Source organism: Sphaerodactylus townsendi, linkage group LG03, assembly GCF_021028975.2.
Source record: "Sphaerodactylus townsendi isolate TG3544 linkage group LG03, MPM_Stown_v2.3, whole genome shotgun sequence".
NCBI lineage: Eukaryota > Metazoa > Chordata > Lepidosauria > Squamata > Sphaerodactylidae > Sphaerodactylus > Sphaerodactylus townsendi.
In genome coordinates, this window is record NC_059427.1 from 54,905,561 (window position 1) to 54,923,936 (window position 18,376).

Consider the following 18,376-nt stretch of genomic DNA (forward strand, 5'->3'; position numbering starts at 1 on the left):
ATTCAATACAAGATTGAAGACACATTGTAATTCTCTGTTGAGACTGATGATATGTTGACACAGGTTAAAAAGAACAGACAGATGGATAAATCTTTGGGAATTACATCTGCTGTAACATAATATAAGCGCAGATACTTCTTGAGACCTCAGTAGTATCAGCAGTGCCACAGTCAGAAGTATTATTTCCACTTTCAACTGCCTTACCAATCACAGTGGTCTTTCTCTGAAATACAGTCAAAGTAGGGCCCAGACCCAAGCCTAGTCAGCATTCTCAAACTTCTAAGGACTTATAACAGCCACAGAGAGCCTCTTCTTGACTTGAAGGTGTGAGGGAGTCAAATGTTTTGAAAAACTGGCAAGGTTCACATCACACCAGCACACAATTATTAATCATCCTTCGGTTCTTTCTATTACTGAAAGTGGCTTTCAACTTGAATCCCTGTTACCACACATTTTGCCTAATAGGGCACTAGATTCCTTTTAAACAAAGGGACAGTTCAACAGGCTTGCCTCCCTAATGACCAGTTCCAATTTTTTCCCATGTTTTTTCCTTGTTGATAAAGAGGATGGAGAGGAAACATCACATCTTAGATTTATATAGTTTGAATCAGTTATTTTTGCATGGTTATGCTTTCAGCTGTTTTACAATTGTTATGAATAAATACCTGGTTTGTTTTATGTCTCCAGGATGCTTACTTTCATGTTGCTGTCCACATAGATTATAGAAAGTACTGTCCCTTTGCTTAAAAGGAATTTGTTTTAAATTTAATGGGGAAGTTTTACAGTACTCTGGCCTTTTTCTCTTATTGGCAAGGTCCTTTCCAAGTTTCACTTGGAAGCCATCTTTCTAGAAATCCTGAGGTGATTTCTGTCTTCCATCTGTAGCAAGACATTACTCTCCCATGTTGTTTCCCACATCCTTTTTCTGATGCAGAATGGGCATTGCATAGTTTAGATGTTAAGAGGGCTATCTTGTTCTGTTTACAAAGAAACTATTAATTTAGGAAAGATCTGCATGTCCTCACTTATTTTGCTGGGCCCTGAAAAATAAAGTAGCATCATCTCTAACGGTCCAGATGGATTGATTCTGCAATTAGTACTAAGATCAAGTTGGATTATTGTGTCTACTTGGAAATCCAGGGAGGTGTAGTAGCTAAGAGCAGGTGGACTCCAATCTGGAGAATTGGGTTTGATTCCCCCCTCCTCCACATGATCAGTGGATTCTTATCTGATAGATTGGACTTGTTTCCCCACTCCTACAGATGAAGCCGGATGGGGTGACCTTGGGCTAGTCACAGTTCTCTTAGAACTCTCACAGCTCCACCTACCTTACAAGGTGTCTGTTGTAGGGAGAGGAAGGGAAGGAGTTTGTCAGCCTCTTTGAGACACCATATAGTTGAGAAAAGTGGGATATACATTCAAATTCTTCTTTGACCATGTTCCACAAGCGCTTAAGCATCTTCCACAGACTGTCTCTGTAGAGATCTGATCTGGTAATCTTCTGATACCTTCATCAGATATTCTTCTGGGAATATAAATACAAGTCCAGATCTGTGTGGGACTGCACAGCAGATCAAAGAGGAAAACAGGATTGTACTTAGTTGTGGCTGATGTTCAAGTTGTCTTCTGTGCAGACATACATTCCCTCCCTCCTGCCCCTCTGCGAGCTCTTTGTATTCTTCAATGGGTGGAGAGGCACTGCTCCTTGGAGCATAACTGTTTTCGCGGGAAACAACATTCCACAGGCTCTAAGAGGGAAAATGTCCCCTCCTCTACTATTGTTGCCAGGATATTCTCTGTGTGGCTGGCCTATGCATTACCTGTACAGAAAACAACTTGTTGAACAATAGTTTAAGTACAACACGGTTAAACCAATCTCCAGTACACATTTTCCCATAAAATATTAGTCTCCCTCTAGTTCACAACACTGCCAACAATACATATTTTTAAAGCCTGCTCTTTATCTTAGTGGGCTTGAAGATAGACACCATGACACTTGGGCTTAACTGCTTCAGATAAATTACTTTAATATTATAGGGAAGCTCAGTTGATATGAATAATTGCTAATTCTTTTGGAAGTTTGGATGCTAGTGGTGAATGTATCTTGAATTAAGAATCAAAAGCTTATTGTTCATCCGAGTTATTTCATTTTGTGAAATGAACCTCATCCCACTTAACATTTTAAATACATCATATAGAACTTTTAAAAGTTGCATGCGTTTGTTAAGTGCCATCAAGTCGCTTCTGATTCATGGCAACCCTATGAATCAATGTCCTCCAAAATGTTCTATTGTTAACAGTCTTGCTCCAGTCTTTGCCAACTGGGGACTGTGGCTTCCTTTATAGAGTCAGTTCATCTATAAGAATATGTTGAGTTCTAGTTCTAGGCTTTGCGCAGAATCCTAAGAGTTACATACAATGTTGGAATTCAAGAATCTAGAGTCAGTTAGCTTCTAGATCTAGTAATGTAGCAAAGAGCACAAGACTTTAGTGTGCACAGCTTCTGTTTGTTCCAGGAGCAAAATTACCTAGCTCTACCCTCTCCCACTCCCTTGCACTGCTGTCTATGCCTTTCCGCTTGTTTCCCCTTCCATGTTGCCAGCTCCTTCCTACTTATCTTACCATCATCTTTGGGGAGCCAGCAAGTGGAAGTAAAAGAAAAGAAGCTCAACCACTTGGGCTTATCCAAAACACACTGACCTCTAAATTCTTATATTAATATATCTCAATATAATAATAACAGGGAGTTCTTGGTCCCACCGTGCACCCAATGTTCCCATGCACTCAGTCCCCTTTTTCTAGGGGTGGTGTGAATCTCCCCCCATGCACTACAGGAGCAGAGAGCAGATGAGGTGGTTGTACTGCTTTTTAAAGCTTTACTTCAACTTCAGGCATTTGTACCATATTAGATCTATTGAAATAATAATAGATCTAATACAGGAATATTGAAATAACAAGCCTTTCTTTCCTCCTGTGGCAGCAGCAGAACGTGTGGGGGGAGGGAGGGGAGGGGGAGAGAATATCAGCTGCATGACATGTTCCCCTTCTTCAGCAGTGTTTGATTCAGGAAATTACTTTGCCTCTTTCAGTTGGAAGTGGGATTGGTTTTTGGAAGCGGCTAAAATATCGATACAACTTCTATAATAGCAATATCGATGTAACAGTAGTTTAAAGACTTTTACAAAGCCAGAAATCTTGAGACTACCTGGTGTGATGAGTTCTGTGCTTTTAAGAGTGAATTGATGGGTGGAATTAAGAGACCAAGAAAAAACAGACCCAGAAGAGTTCAGCGGACAAGTTGCGCAGTGAGTGCCTCCTCGCATGTAAACAGAAAAATGCAAGGAGATACACTATAGCCTCACTGCACAGTGAAAAGCCCCAAGGTAAGCATTCCATTTATAATGGGGCATCGTTTCCTAATCTAGGTTGGAGGGAGATACAGGACCTGCACTCTGTTCTCATAGTTGCAAGATGGAGAAATGTGTATGCAAGTGGAGGTGTGAAAAGAAGCAGGAAGGAAGTGTCCCTACGATTATTGTTCTATATATCAAAGGATAGTGTCAGAGCAGTACAGAAAGGATGCCCAGAGTCTTGACACTTCTATCTCTCTGAATCTCTAGACAAGTGCTCTTCTGAAGTCTGAGGTTAAGAGGCAGCACAAAATTCTTTACTTCCAACACAGAGAACTTTCAGAACTCAAGGAGTTTTCCAAAGAATGTCCATATTCTTACCCCTGATGACACTCCTCTCCCTCCCCAATTATCACGGAATCTTGGGCTGTTTCCACACAGGTGGATAACAGCGCCCCAGAGACAGTAAAAAAACCATCTTTGGGGAGGTGTTCGCACAGCTGGCGCTGCTGCATTGCAGCAGTGCCGGCCTCGCCACCCCAAGCGGCGCGAAGATGCCGCTTTTGAACCTTGCTCCCTGAGCAAGTGTAGCCTCAGCTTGTGGGTTCTGTGGGGCAGTACTTGGAAGGAGTTGCAACAACAATTTTTAAACAACAAAATGGTTTACTTTTCTTTACAATTAACACTTTTAAAACATCAACATTTAATGTTACAATTCAAGGTCCTGTTCAGGTTGCATTTCAAGTCCTTCTATTTACAGTCTACTGATATTGCCAAGTCCAAATTCTTCTTTGCAAGTTGGCTGGCTCCTGAAGACTCCAAGGGCTTGATGAATAGGTTTGCAACATGATGAAGGTCTCCCAGGAGAACTCTCAAATCTAATACAAACCACAAAAGAAAACCACTGAAACACAACTCCCAACATTTACAACATAGCAAAAAGCAACAACCACTCCCAGTAGTTCGCAACAATATTGCGCTTACCTTAACAAGGTGTTAAGGGCTTATAAGAAATCAAAGGGTCTGAGGTCTGGTAGCCTTGTCTTCTGCAAAGAGCCTTTGCAGCCCTTTCTGCTGCTCTGAGTCTCTCCACCTCTTACTGGGTCAACCCATTCTGGGCCAACCCATTCTGGGCATGGGGGTTAAGCATTCTCCCCACTAAAATTCTGGTCAGTCCTCGACAGTAATTAATAATGCAACTCTTGGAAATCATTGCACAAATGATTTCCCCAGAGATTCCTTGTACTTGGAGGGAACCACATTTTGTGAATCACAATCTGAAAAGCACAACAGTAGTTCTTTCCCTCTTTAAGCTTAGCTGTGCACTGGCAGTTTGCAAATGTTGCAATTCAGCCAATTAGCTTGTATAAGAGATGGGGGGGGTTGCAACCTGGAATCCCCTCCTTCATGCAACTGCCAAACAGAATCATGTTGTTTCAAAATTAACACAGCAACATCTCTTGAACTTTCTTACATAACAAAACAACAGTTTTATGGGGATCGTTCCCAACTTGCTGCATCACTTCCATTGCAAGCAATTTATATTTTGGTAATCTCACTTCCCCCAAGCCCCACGCTTGGTTAGCCATTAATGTAACCTCCTCAGCTTGTGGGTTCTGTGGGGCAGTACTTGGAAGGAGTTGCAACAACAATTTTTAAACAACAAAGATGGTTTACTTTTCTTTACAATTAACACTTTTTTAAAACATCAACATTTAACGCTTACAATTCAAGGTCATTCTGTCTCAGTTGCATTTCAAGTCCTTTCTATTTACAGTCTACTGATATTGCCAAGTCCAAATTCTTCTTACTGCAAGTTATTGGCTTATTCCTGAAGACTCCAAGGGCTTGATGAACAGGTTGCAACATGATGAAGGTCTCCAGCAGAACTCTCACCCATTACAACCACAAAAGAAAACCCTGAAACAATAAACTCCAACATTTACAACACAGCAAAAACAACAACTACCTTCCCAGTAGTTCCCAACAATATTGCAATTACCTTAACAAGGTGTTAAGGGCTTATAGAAATCAAGGTCTGAGTCTGGTAGCCTTGTCTTCTGCAAAGAGCTCCACCCCCTTACTGGGTCAACCCATTCTGGGCCAACACATTCTGGGCATGGGGGGGGGTAAATACTAAGGTTTCAAAGCTGTGTCTTCCACACTGAACAGGGCAGGGTGGAAGATGCCATTTACCTTAATGAAAGCCTCCTTGTTTTCTGAGTCCTGTCTTCCGGCACTCTGTGGAGGCGAGGGGACATGCCTCCTGGCCTCCATTGCTGCAGCCGTTTCCTGGCCTCCACAGAGCTCTGGAAGACAAGAGAAGGTAAGGAGTTGTTTGGGGACGGTGCAGCCTGTGTGAAGGCTGCACTGTTGGCGCCGCACCCAGTGGAACCGTCCATGCGAATGGTCCCGGGGGTGCCCCCACTCAGCTGGCCATGCGGAAACGGCCTTGGAGACTTTTTGAAGCTGTTTCTGTTGCAACTATATCAGGCCAACCTCAGGGAATGACACTTCTGAATAAAGCATTGAGGTTCAATGTGAGTTTGAAATTTTAGGCTTTGAATAGTCAGTTTGTGTACTGATGAAGTGAAATGCAGCTTCAATTTTAATTTATTTTAATGGTTGAATTCAACATTATTTATTCATGATTTATTCAACATCAGAGGTAAATGTATCAGTCTCTTCAACATGAATTGAGGTGGCACACTTGATGAATCATACCCTTTGATGTATGGTGTGTTTTATTTATGTTGAAAAAAACCCTTCCAATTATATGCTTAAACTCAAGGCTGCTTCAAACATGATGACCACAGGACATGTAGAACCATCTCCTTCCACTGAAAATAAGAAATCTCCTGATTTTGAACATTCAGCTATGTTTTTCAGTATCTATCCGCTATTCTCATGCTTAAATATGTTAAATGCAGCAGAAGTATATCTTAGTTCTTTTTCTAGCAGTTTGATTTCTGCACATTTTCTTCATAATTAAAATGTTTCCTAAATTCAATATTTAACGTTTTAAAAAATGATTAAATAACTGGAAAGATTGTCAACCAAACTTTAGCAGTACCCTTTTACTAAACGTGCATGCTTCATTGTAAGTAATAGATGTTTCATTATTTATTTCCCAAAAGTAAAAAGCTTTGTTAAAACAAAAACAAATCTAGCTTTTGTTCTTCATTTGTTAGATAAAGGAAGGAAGGACATGGAATTCTTCTGAATGTCCTTAATCTTTTAAAAAGTATTTGTGTTCATTTTTTTAAAAAAAGCATTCTCTGAATTATGTGTGTTTAATGTGCACTGCGGTTAAACTACTTGTTTTCTCCCTGCCTGCTCTTTGAAGATGCCAATTAGGAATAATGGGAAACAAGGGGTAGGCTAAGCTTTGCAGTGCATTCTTGTTTACATCTGTGTGTGATTATTCAGTCTAATGTTTTAAACACTTTGGCCCATTCATGCTCTCATTGACATTAATGGGGTTCTGCTATTAGCTTTAATGGGAGCAGGATTGGGCTTTGCACTGTTGTTTTCTGTTGTGTTCATTGCATTCTTCCTTGTTTGTGAAATGACCACCCACCCATGCATGTGTTTGCCAGGTATATTTATTTTTGCTGTTCCAGCAAGGGGCTTGTTTCTTCTTATGTTTCAGGCTAAGTTTTGGCAGAATGAAATATAAAAGCAAAAAACAAAAACAAAAAAGGATTTTGGGTAAAACGGTCCATTAAAACATTCTCATCTTACCCTAAAACAAATACTTTGCACTAAATTGTTTAATACCATTATTAAATTAAACCATGCTAGTTTGTATTAAGTTGTTCAGCATTGTTTTTCTGGACAATAGTAAGACTGTTAGAATAAATTGGCATTTTTGTTTTATAATGTGGGAAATAGCTGTTTTGCTCCCAAAAGTTCATGGGTTCCCCTCCCCCCCCCCATGGCATGTCACAGGACTCGGTATGAAAAAAAAACTGGTTAATGAATGGGATACCCATAAATCCTTTAATTATATGGCAGTTGGTATTGGAAAATAGTAGAGACAAACTGTCTGAAATGTTGGTGATTTTTTTCCTTAAAAAAATTAAATAGGCTCATGAAGCTGAGGAGGAAGCACGGATGAACCCTGAATTTGCTGACAGAATGAAGCAGCTTGACAAAGAAGCAGCCTATTACAGGGATGAATGTGGCAAAGCTCAAGCTGAAGTTGACAGACTTCTAGAAATCCTTAAGGAAGTAGAGAATGAAAAAAATGACAAAGATAAGAAAATTGCTGAACTAGAAAGGTAAATGGTTCATAGTTGTTGTTTTCTCATAAACGCATTTTACATCAACCTCCAGTGAGAGCGGTGGCAAAATGTAGAAGAACATAGGACTAAACCACACAGAGAAAGGATTTTGTAAGTTTTTATTTATTGATTGTGTTACCCAAAAATAGGCCTTTTAGGGTGGGGGAATTAGCGAGGGCAGACCTTGCATATCTTTTCCACCAGAGTTTATGCAGGTGGGGTTCCACAAGAAATCCAGAGGAATCAGGAGTAAAAATGTAACTATTTTATTGGAAAAGTAAAAATAATAAATGTTCAAGAACACAAATAAAGCAAGCACACAGAGTATTCACACAGTTCTTGGATTTAGAAAGAGATGAGGGTACCGATTTGGAATAGGTCAGGGGTTTTTGGGAGGGGGGGAGATGATGATTACCTTATCCTGAAGAAAGGGTCCAGAAAAGCAGAGTTCAGTACCTGCTAGAGAGCTCCAAAGAGACTGGGTGAAAGCAGATGCCATGTGTTGCAACTGAATGATGGGTTAGTCCAGAAAATGCTAGACACTGACTGCAGGGTGGGCAGCTAATTAACAGGGAAAATTGGGTCTTCTAGACATGCTAAGAGAACTGACCTTCTCAGGACAAAAGTGACTCTTGTCCTCCGAAAGAGGGGAGGTGGGCACTTGCTTAATGGTCTAAGCCCGTGATGGCGAACCTTTGGCACTCCAGATATTATGGACTACAATCCCCATCAGCCCCTGCCAGCATGGCCAATTGGCAGTGCTGGCAGGGGCTGATGGGAATTGTAGTCCATAACATCTGGAGTGCCAAAGGTTCGCCACCACTGGTCTAAGCTCAGGGAGTGCCTGGAAATTATTACATTTTGTGGTGGAACCGATGTCCTTACAGCTCCAGGATAATGCCAATGCAGATGAAGGTGGTCGTTTGGAGAGGTTAGTCAGGAACCTAGAAGATGGATTTACTTTGTTGTATAATGACTGAAAGGAAGTTTTGATAATGTTAAATTGTTATCTATCTGCATACACTTTGTCTCATAGAGGCAGGTGTTCTGGAATCAAGGTGTGAACTGGTTTTCCCAGGCTGGAGGCTTGTCTCTTCCTAATTGCTTTAAGAAGATGGTTCAGGCTATTTGAAAGTTAATGCTTGCTGGAGATTTTTGCCCAGGCAGGTTTCTGCCTTAGTGATAACACTGAGCCAATGTGGGAATGGCATCTATCTTAGCACTGAATTGCTAGGCCATCTCTAAGGTTGGCAGGATAGGTAGAGGCACTGCTGACCTAAGAAAACAGCCCCTAACTGCCCACTATGGATCTTTCTGGTGACAATCAATACATATATTGCTGAAGGCCGGTATCAAATTGGGTGTAATACCTAACCCTCAGTTTTATTTAAAAACAAGATTCCTTTATGTGGTAAAAGAGGTTGTGCAATGCATAGTAAGAAATAGAAATTGGTAGCTTCATGATAGAACTTACTGAACATGGAAAAGTATAAGCAAAAAAATCGAGGTGCTCAGTGAAATAATAGGGATAAAATGATTTTTAACCTAAAGTTTTATTCTCAGAACAATATAGACAAATGTGCAATTGCATTTCTCAGTAATGAAGCCATCTTTAACCAGTCATCATAGACTGAATTAACAGAAGAACCAGTTAACAGGAGATGCTCAAAACTATGAAGACTTCCTTTGAATTACTTATTTTGGGATTAGGCAAAATTGCTGAAGATGAGCAAGGACGTTTATGTATTTGGCCTTATTAGATATATCCCATGATTCATCACTGGTAATAGTTGTTTTTATAAAAATGGCAAATTCTGTTCCTCAATTTACGATTGAGATAATGTACATAATTAACATGAGAACCATATGCAAACTATATGCTAGGCACCTTCCTTGGCACCACAAACTTAGCGCCAATCAGAGAAGCCCAGATAAACATATTTATTGCCACAAATAAAGTACAACTGTCCGCAGTTGCTTTTACCTGAACGCTATCTCATGCTTTCTGGGCTCCTGTGATCAGTGCCATGTTTCTTTGTGGTCTGCTTCACTCTCTTTTTTTTCTAGTTTCTGCTCCTGCTTCTCCCTTTTACTGCTGGCCCATTCCTTCTTTCCACTCCTCCACTACCCTCCTTTATCCACTTCTTCCCTTTTGACTCCCACCTCTTCTTCCTCTTCTTGGCTCTGTCCCGCTCTCCTTTTCTGCTGCTCCAACTCCTAGTTGTCTCTTCTCTCCTGGCCTTTATACATGGTCATGTGGTAGTGAAAACCCAGCTCTTCCCAAGCAGCTTTGTCACAGCTCACTAAGGCCCACCAGCACCCTTGTTGCCATCTCGCTCCAAATTGACCTGAAGTCACAACCCAAGCAAGGGTGGCTCCTGTGTGTGAAATCCATCTTGCTTCCTGGCCACTGCTCCCAGAGCCAATTACCTCCTGCCTATGCCCATGGGTCAGCTGGTTGGTGGATGAGGACCAGGCACTGCATTGGCTGGCAGCTTTCCTGGCTTCTCTGGTGTCTTCAGAAAGCTCGCCAACAATGATCAAGATGCCATAAACCTTCCCATCTCTCTTCCTTGCTTGTTTACTCTGATCCCAAGTGAGATCTTCTTTGTGAGATTTTTCAAGGTCCTACCTGAATTTTTTTTAAAAAAAAAAGGTGGAAAAGGAAAATCAAGAACTCTCAAACAGCTCTCTGTCATATTCTAAGGATCCATGATGGTCCACCAGCCAGTTTGTGTGGAAGCATGTAAAGTCGCAACTTCGCCATGGGAAAAGGAACCAATCGGGGCAGAGGGGTGGATGACGCACAGAGTCGACCCCGCCCACTGAGCTCGGGTGAGGAGAGACGAACTCGGCAATGTGCGGATTAATGGTGAATCGAGCTCAGGTGCCAACTTTACGTGGCAGCCAATAGAATGCGAAGCAGGAAGAGGCGTGCACAGCTCATCCCGCCCTCTGAGCTCGACTAAGGAAGAATGAGCTCAGCCGCTGTGTGGAACGACAGCGCGTCGACTTCATGAAGAAAAATTATGTTGGACGCAAGTCAAGCCCTACAGAATGTACTGTGCGGAATCACTCTTAGATACACTGAGTAGAACAACAATACACTCACAGGGATAATACACACTTAAAAAAACCTTCCATTACCCCAAGTCAGCCTGTTTGATACATGCCTGCACATCAGCCATTTTTTAGTTGTTTGTGCTTTCATGAGAAGCTGTGTAATTGCATGAGGACCAGAGAATGTTCCTAGCATTAGTACTGATGACATATCTGACCTTTATTTATACTGGTGTCCTGGAACTTTCCTTCCTCCAGCTACAAAAAGAACTAACTTCCAAACAGCCTAATTTTCAAAATATGCTACAGGGTAGACCAGAGGATAGTTAGATTAGTAACTGGAGCTAGAACTTCATTCACGAAACAAGTCATGTGAAAGAAGAATAAACTATGCTTTTGACATAGTTTATTTTAGCTTACAGAAAGGATGACATTTTGGCAGTTAAGATATTTTAAAACATAGAAGAAAAACGGAAAAATATTTCCTCTTTCCTCGAGATAGTCATTGGGAGACTTGGTATATTTAAAATGACAAAATTCAATTAAAAACACATAAATGCACAGCACTTGAAGGAGGACAAGTACCATGGTTGGAGGGTATGACAGACTAAAGGAAAAAGGTCTTCATGTGCTGGTAAAAGAAATCAGTAGAGGGAGTCAGATAAACTTAGGGAGGAAGTTTCAAAGTTTTGGTGCTGTGACCAAGAAGGCCCTTTCTTGGGTTGTCACCAATCTAACTTCAGATGGTAGGCAACACCTCCAAGGATGGCTGGAGTGTGTGGGTAAGTTTGTATGGGAGAAGATGGTCCTAAAGGTATGTTGGTCCCAGCTGTTCAGGGCCTTAGAGCTCAATATTAGCACCTTGAATTGAACCTGGAAGCAAATTAGAAACTGGGGTACTCTGAATGGATTTGGTCACTTTAGCTCCAGCAATCTGTACCAACTGTAGCTTCTGGACAGTCTTCCGTGGCATACCTATGTAGAGTTCATTTCAGTAATCTAATCTAGTTGTTACCAGGCCATGCACCACAGTGACAAGATTTTTTTCTGCCCAGATAGGGTGGCAACTAGCTTATGTTTAGCATTAGCATTCTTGGAAAAGGCCTATAGTGAAATCAGTAGAATTTAGCATGTACGCAGCCCTTTGTAGAATTGAGCCCTGGTCTTCTTCTGCTTTGGGTGAAATTTGGGAAAAAAATAATTTCTGTTTCCTTTGCTGAAAAAATTGTTGAAGTAGTTCACATACAGCATAGTTAGTGCAAAGAATATAATCAAACACAGAAAAGACAGTTTATGAAAGGATCTTGTGCTTTTCTTCATGCATATGAATGTGATTTCCTGCATGAGATTTGTTTTGTGTCTGTGATTTATGTGAACTTTCTGAACCTTTCAGGATGTAGAGCCATTTCAACAATTTACTATCTATAGACTACAGACTAAAGGTGGAATTTGAAGGAGTGTATCTTTTAGATGAATCTCAGATGTATACAGAACAGAACAAAATGGGTGGTATGGCATACTTACAATATAAGGTGGTAAACTGTATCTTAGTAGCTTGATATGACTGATGAATGATAACAAACTGTTATGATTTTCAATCTAGACCCTGCACTAATATCTAGCAATGTGATGCCTTACACTAATCTGTGACCAGTTTCTCAAAATTTCAACAGGATTCTTCTCCTGGAATCTGTCCTTTGAGGAAAGAAAAGAGAATCCATAATCCTGAACTTCTTACAAAGGACTATAGAGGATACTGTGTTTAATCAATCAATACCTTAGTTGAGGCAATTACCATAATTAATTCTAGTATAAATTAATTCATTTGAAATGTGATATTGGAGGAGAGTTTCACAGATTCCATAGTCTGTCAAAAACACAGATAAGTACGTTCCAAACCAAATCAAACCCGAATTCTCCCTAGAATTTATAATAACACAACTGAGGCTATCATAATTTTTTTAAAGGTAAAGTTTCCCCTTCAGTCGTGTTCAACCCTGGGGTACCACTGTGAGCAGTGATTTTATAGGCAAGCCTCTTTTGTGGGGTAGTTTGCCATTGCTTTCCCCGCCTATTCTTTACCCCCTAGCTATGAACTAGGTACTCATTTACTGACCAAGAAATGGATGGATGGCTGAGTTGGCCATGAGCCAGCTGCCAGAATATCTGACCCACAGGGGGCTCGAACTCCTGACCATGTGAGTGGCAGTGCAAGCACTTAACAACTACGCCACGGCGCTCCTTATCATAATTAGTCCCCCTGAATTAATTCTCCCTGAAATAACAAAACTCACTGGAAAAGACAATAATGATAGGAAGAGCAGTTGGCAGTCAGAAAAGTCACACCCACACACCCACACACCCACCCACACACCCACCCACACACCCACACACCCACACACACACACACACACACACACACACACACACACACACACACACCAATTAATATCTAAATCCAAGAGCAAACATGTTCACTAGATTCCTGGCTGATTTTTCCCCTGCACTCATCCTCCTACTTTAAATTCATCATTACATATCAGACAGATAACATCCAACAAAGCTACCCATTTACCGTATATACTCGTGTATAAGTCAACCCGCAGATAAGTCGAGGCACATAATTTTACCACAAAAAACTGGGAAAACTTATTGATTTGCGTATAAATTGAAGGTGGGAAATGCAGCAGCTACTGATAAATTTCAAAAATAAAAATAGATACCAATAAAATTACATTAATTGAGGCATCAGTAGGTTAAATGTTTTTGAATATTTATTTCAAAGAAAAACAGTAAACTATCTCTGTAAGTGGGAAAGGGAGTAAAAAAAACCAATATGGTCTCAACAATAACTTTAAAAGTACAAAAACCTTAGCTCAACCAGCAACCAAGCTAAAACACAAGAGTTAAAATCCTTCAAAACTTGATTTCTGGTCATGGGAGAAATGTTTATGTTAGCAGTACCAATATTTCAGAGTATCTTTAGGAGACCCTCCTGATGATACCATCCAGGTTTAGTGAAGTTTGTTTCAGGGGGTCCAAAGTTATGGACCCTCAAAATGTAGCCTCATCTACTATTAGTTCCCATTGGAAACAATGGGGGATGGAGCACCCACTTTGGGGATCCATAACTTTGGACCCCTAAACCAAACATCACCAAACCTGGCTGGTATCAGCAAAAGATTATCCTGATGATACCACCCAGGTTTGGTGAATTTTGGTTCCAGGGGTCCAAAGTTATCGACCCTCAAAATGTAGCCCCATCTACTATTAGCTCCCATTGGAAACAATGGGGGATGGGGGCACCCTCTTTGGGGGTCCATAACTTTGGACCCCTTGAACCAAACGTTACCAAACTTGGCTGGTATCATCAGGTGTGTTACCTAATGATATCCTGACATTTTGGTGCCACTAGCCTAAAATCTGCACCCCCTGGTGGCCGACAAAGTAAAAACCCTAAAATATCTTTTAAAATACAGCTGACTCGCATATAAGTCGAGGGGGGCTTTTTCAGCACAAAAAATGCGCTGAAAAACTCGACATACATGAGTATATACAGTATATCTTTTCTTCACTATTATTAAATTTTCTGGCTTTCTTACTGTTCGTCCTGAAGACTTTGCTTTGATTCTGTCTGGAATTGCTCCTCTACTAAGTTGTGTGACTTCCTTCCCCACAGATATAATTAAAATATGTCTCATGTTTTACATCCTCTTCTGGACTAAAAGCAGCATACTTAAAACTAACTAAATCTTAAACACATGTAAATCAAGAATTAGTTGAACTTTCCTTGTTATTGTGTATTTAACAACAGTAGAGGAGTTTAATGGTCATTTAATGGTAACCACTGGTTTTACTGAATATAGACAGGTCTGCCTTAACACGCAAAAAAAAAATTAGTATGCCTCCTTTTGATCATTTTTTGTCTAATGAATTCTATCCTAGAGTTCTTGAAATATTGCTATCATTGAGAATAGCCATTGAGAATGTGTGATGTAGTGTTTGAATCCTCACTCTGTCATGAAAGCTCACAGGATGTCCTTGGGTCACTCTCTCTCTCATCCTAACTTACACGATTGTTTTGAGAGAAAAATGCAGTGAAAAGAATGATGCTGAAAGCCACTTAGGGCCCCATTTTGGAGAAAAGTAGGATATAAATATCTAAACAAATAAAGTTATTTACACACAGCTGTAAATTTCTGTAATGAGATGTGCATCAGAAATTCACATTTGTTGCAGAAGGAAGAAACCACACCTCCAAGGTTGAGCCCAGTTGCCCTCATAAAAATGTAAGAAGAGCCCTGGATCATACCAGTGGTCTGTCTAGTCTAGCATCTTGTTTCACACAGTGGCCAACCAGTTGCTATGCAAGGCTGGCAAACTGGGCATAGATACCAACACCTTATCCTGCTGTTGCCTCCCTAGTATTGATGTTTAGATGTCTACTGCTTCTGGATAAGGAGGGCTGTAGACTTTGATGGTCCTGGATTCAGTGAATCCCTTGTAAAGCAATGCATGCTAATGGTTATCCACTGGAAGTAGATCCCACAGTTTAATTTCTCATTGAGTAAAGAAGCACTTCCCTTTGTCCATACTAAACCTTGAATGCTGCAGAGTTCTCATTGATAACCTTTTCCTCTTTGCTAACCATTCCTATTAGGTAAGGTGCTGCAAATCCTGAAGCGTCTTCGTATTCTGCATACTTTCCACTCTGCAATATGTTTCTTGAGATATGGTGACCATTTTCCAGCTGTACATTTTCCAGCTTTGAAATATGTTTGTTGCAGTATGGTGACCAGTCTGCATTAAACCATACAAATAAGCTTGTTTAACCTTAGCTAGCCTGGAAAATATTTTTTGGACAGTGTGGATTAAGTGTTTTGAATGAACAAATTTGCTGGTAGTTTGGGAAGGGAGGAAAGACTTATAGAAGCTATTTGGAACTTACTCTGAAATCCTTAGCAGGCCTACACAGAATCCTATTCAAGTCTATTCAGTGAGGCATATCCCCATGAAAGTGTTTTTAGGATGGCACTATTCGTTTTACCACTTTGTAATCTTGTCTTTTTCTGGCATGAAGCATCCCAGAAGGAAAATGCTCTCTTCCTGTTCACTTTCATATGGCAACACTTACTGTTTCGTGCAGTGGATACATTCTGTATATCTTTGATTGCTTTTAGTACATTTTTTAAAAGTTTACAAAATTAGGGAATTTGTGCAATAAACATAAGTCACTTGTTTCAAACAGAGGTAGAAAATAGAAAACTGTTTTTTTAACCAATTGGTTGGAAAAGATGGCCTTTTCTTCCTGTTTTACAAGATGTGTGGAAAACGCATTTCAAAGAAGCTGAATTGTTTCCATCTAAAGCACTATGACCTTAGCTACCACCTCCCCAGTGTGGATTTTAGCCCCCAGTTTATTATATGGGCTTATTTTTATTTTGAAATAGATTCAGCATTGCCCTTCATAACATCATTTTGGTCAGTATGGCAATGAAAGGGGCTTCAGCTAAAACATCTGCAAGCAATTCAGTTAAAGAGATAAAGCAATTAATGTAAAAGAAATCAATGTATCTCATACCTGTGAAACTATTTTTTGGATGCTGAAAACAAACTATCTTTTGAAAAAAGGTGCAGGAATGTGCACCTCTGATGGCTCTAGGACAATTTTAGCATGGCATCGGATAAGATATGTTTATGTATTTGTGTGCATATATGTGTGCGCATGTATTTTGGCTCACAGAAAATATATGTTAAATATTTTTATACAAAATAAGTTATTAGACATCTGGATATTCTCAGCAATGAAGTATTAATCTTATTCTTAGGACTGAAAAAGATTGTTCTCAGCTTTGGGAAGGGCTATATTTCCATGGGAAAAAGTGGAGTCTTTGATCAGTGTAAGTGATCAGTACTTGAGAATCTACAAGATGAAACTCTTTGAACATGTAGCCAAACCATTTAACTTCCTTTATTTTTCATGAGTGAAGATGACTTGCTATTTATGAGTCATCCACAGATCCATGTTGGTCCAGACAATGGCTTTCAAAACATGGATTCCTCCTGCCAACCATATGCCTTACACCTGTCACCAATTTCCTTGTGTTCCACTCATATATGTGTATGATAAGGTTTTATATCTATTTAAAGGTGGCTTTTCCATGGTCCATAAGCAACAAGGTTACTTCTGCTTAATCTGTTACTTTGCTTATCACTCAGCAAAGAAACACTGTACACCACTAATTTTGTTTGCTGATACCCCCTTTAAAAATACTGCTGATATAACCTCTGCACACTTTTATGTTGAAAAACTAATGTTTTTCCTCCCTTTATTTCTTTGCTATCTCCCTTCTTTTGTGTTTACTCTCCAAACTGCTGCTTTCATCCTTGCTCCAACCAGCTTGACTTCCAGGTCAGTACCTTTGGTATCTTATTCTCTCACACCACTCACTTATCAGGTCCACTTCATCTTTTCAGTGGTGAACATAAAAGATTTTAGTTATTTGCATTTAGCTGTTTGCATCCTGCATCCCTAATTTGCTTTCATTTTTAACATATTTTTCTAACAGCTTATTAGTCAATCTTTTTTCCAGATGAAACAATAGTCTAGCTACAGCATTTTATATTTTCCATAGAAACTGGCAGTTTAAAATCTACTCCACCCACAAATTATAGGTACAATAGCACTCTTCTGCATAATACTTCAGTAAACTGTAGTGTAGTGTGGTGTACTGAAATGTTTTATGATTAATAACACACTGAGTATTCATGTCCTCTTGTCTTTTAAACTAAGGATATTTTCATCCAATCAGATTGCCATGTTGATCCCAAGCAGTTCATATGCAATTAAAGAATTAGCACCATGACATCATAATAAGGCTACTTTTGATACCTATAAAAGTTGGGCAATTATGTCAACATCATGTCAAAACAGCAGGGTATTTCCTTAGTTGAAATAATAGAAATTGGATGAAATTCAAAAATGTTAAGCTTAGAACCAAGAATGTGGGTAATGCGAATAACGTTTTACACTGGGGATTAATTAGCAGCAAGCACAGGTGATTTAGGAGTTGATACACTATGACCATCAAAAGCCAATGACTCAGCTGTGAATGATCAAAGCCCTTTCCCACAAGGTTGAGAAAATATCTATCAGAAAGCCAGGTTGATCACACTGAAGGAAACTATAAGAATTGGGTACAGTTCCGTAATTTATAATATATCAGACAACTGAAGAGTTGAAGGAAAACTTTGAGTATAAGCCAAATGGTTGTCAACTGTGCATGAATTAATTTAGAATGGTAAACATGAGATTTCTAAATATTGGATATGTGGAATTCTAAAATAATATCTTCAGAATAATTTTTTAAATTCTGTAGATGTTTTGCAAAATGGAGATAGGCCTTGCTCTAGTTATTTGTATGTACTTTGTAGATTTCTGGAATCAAAGGAAGAGATACGTTATTCATAATATCTTGGTTTAATTTTGACTACCAGAAAATATTTTTCCTTTCAAATTATAATCCTTGTTCCAGTTTAACTGGATCTTATCGTAGTATATGCGGGGGGGGGGGGGGGCTCACAAGGACTTGCAGGGGCATCTCTTTTTCCTTTTCCCACTGTTTCCTTTTCTATTCCCTGAAAGCCTGCATGGGTTTTTCTCTTTCCCTGTTTCTTTCT

The 18,376-nt window shown here is 39.8% G+C and overlaps 1 protein-coding gene across 10 annotated transcripts in view; it reads left to right on the top strand.

The window, feature by feature from the left end:
- The window catches only part of ERC2 (ELKS/RAB6-interacting/CAST family member 2), a 660,221-nt gene that overhangs the window by 269,166 nt on the left and 372,679 nt on the right, over positions 1–18,376 (top strand). For 4 of the 10 annotated variants that reach the window (XM_048488072.1, XM_048488076.1, XM_048488075.1 and 1 more), the window contains 2 exons: positions 7,440–7,633; positions 17,097–17,108. In XM_048488072.1, the coding sequence (XP_048344029.1) occupies positions 7,440–7,633; positions 17,097–17,108 (206 nt within the window). Of the gene's footprint in view, positions 1–6,696; positions 6,727–7,439; positions 7,634–17,096; positions 17,109–18,376 lie in introns of all 10 variants that reach the window. The other 6 variants (XM_048488070.1, XM_048488069.1, XM_048488071.1 and 3 more) reach the window with 2 other exon arrangements.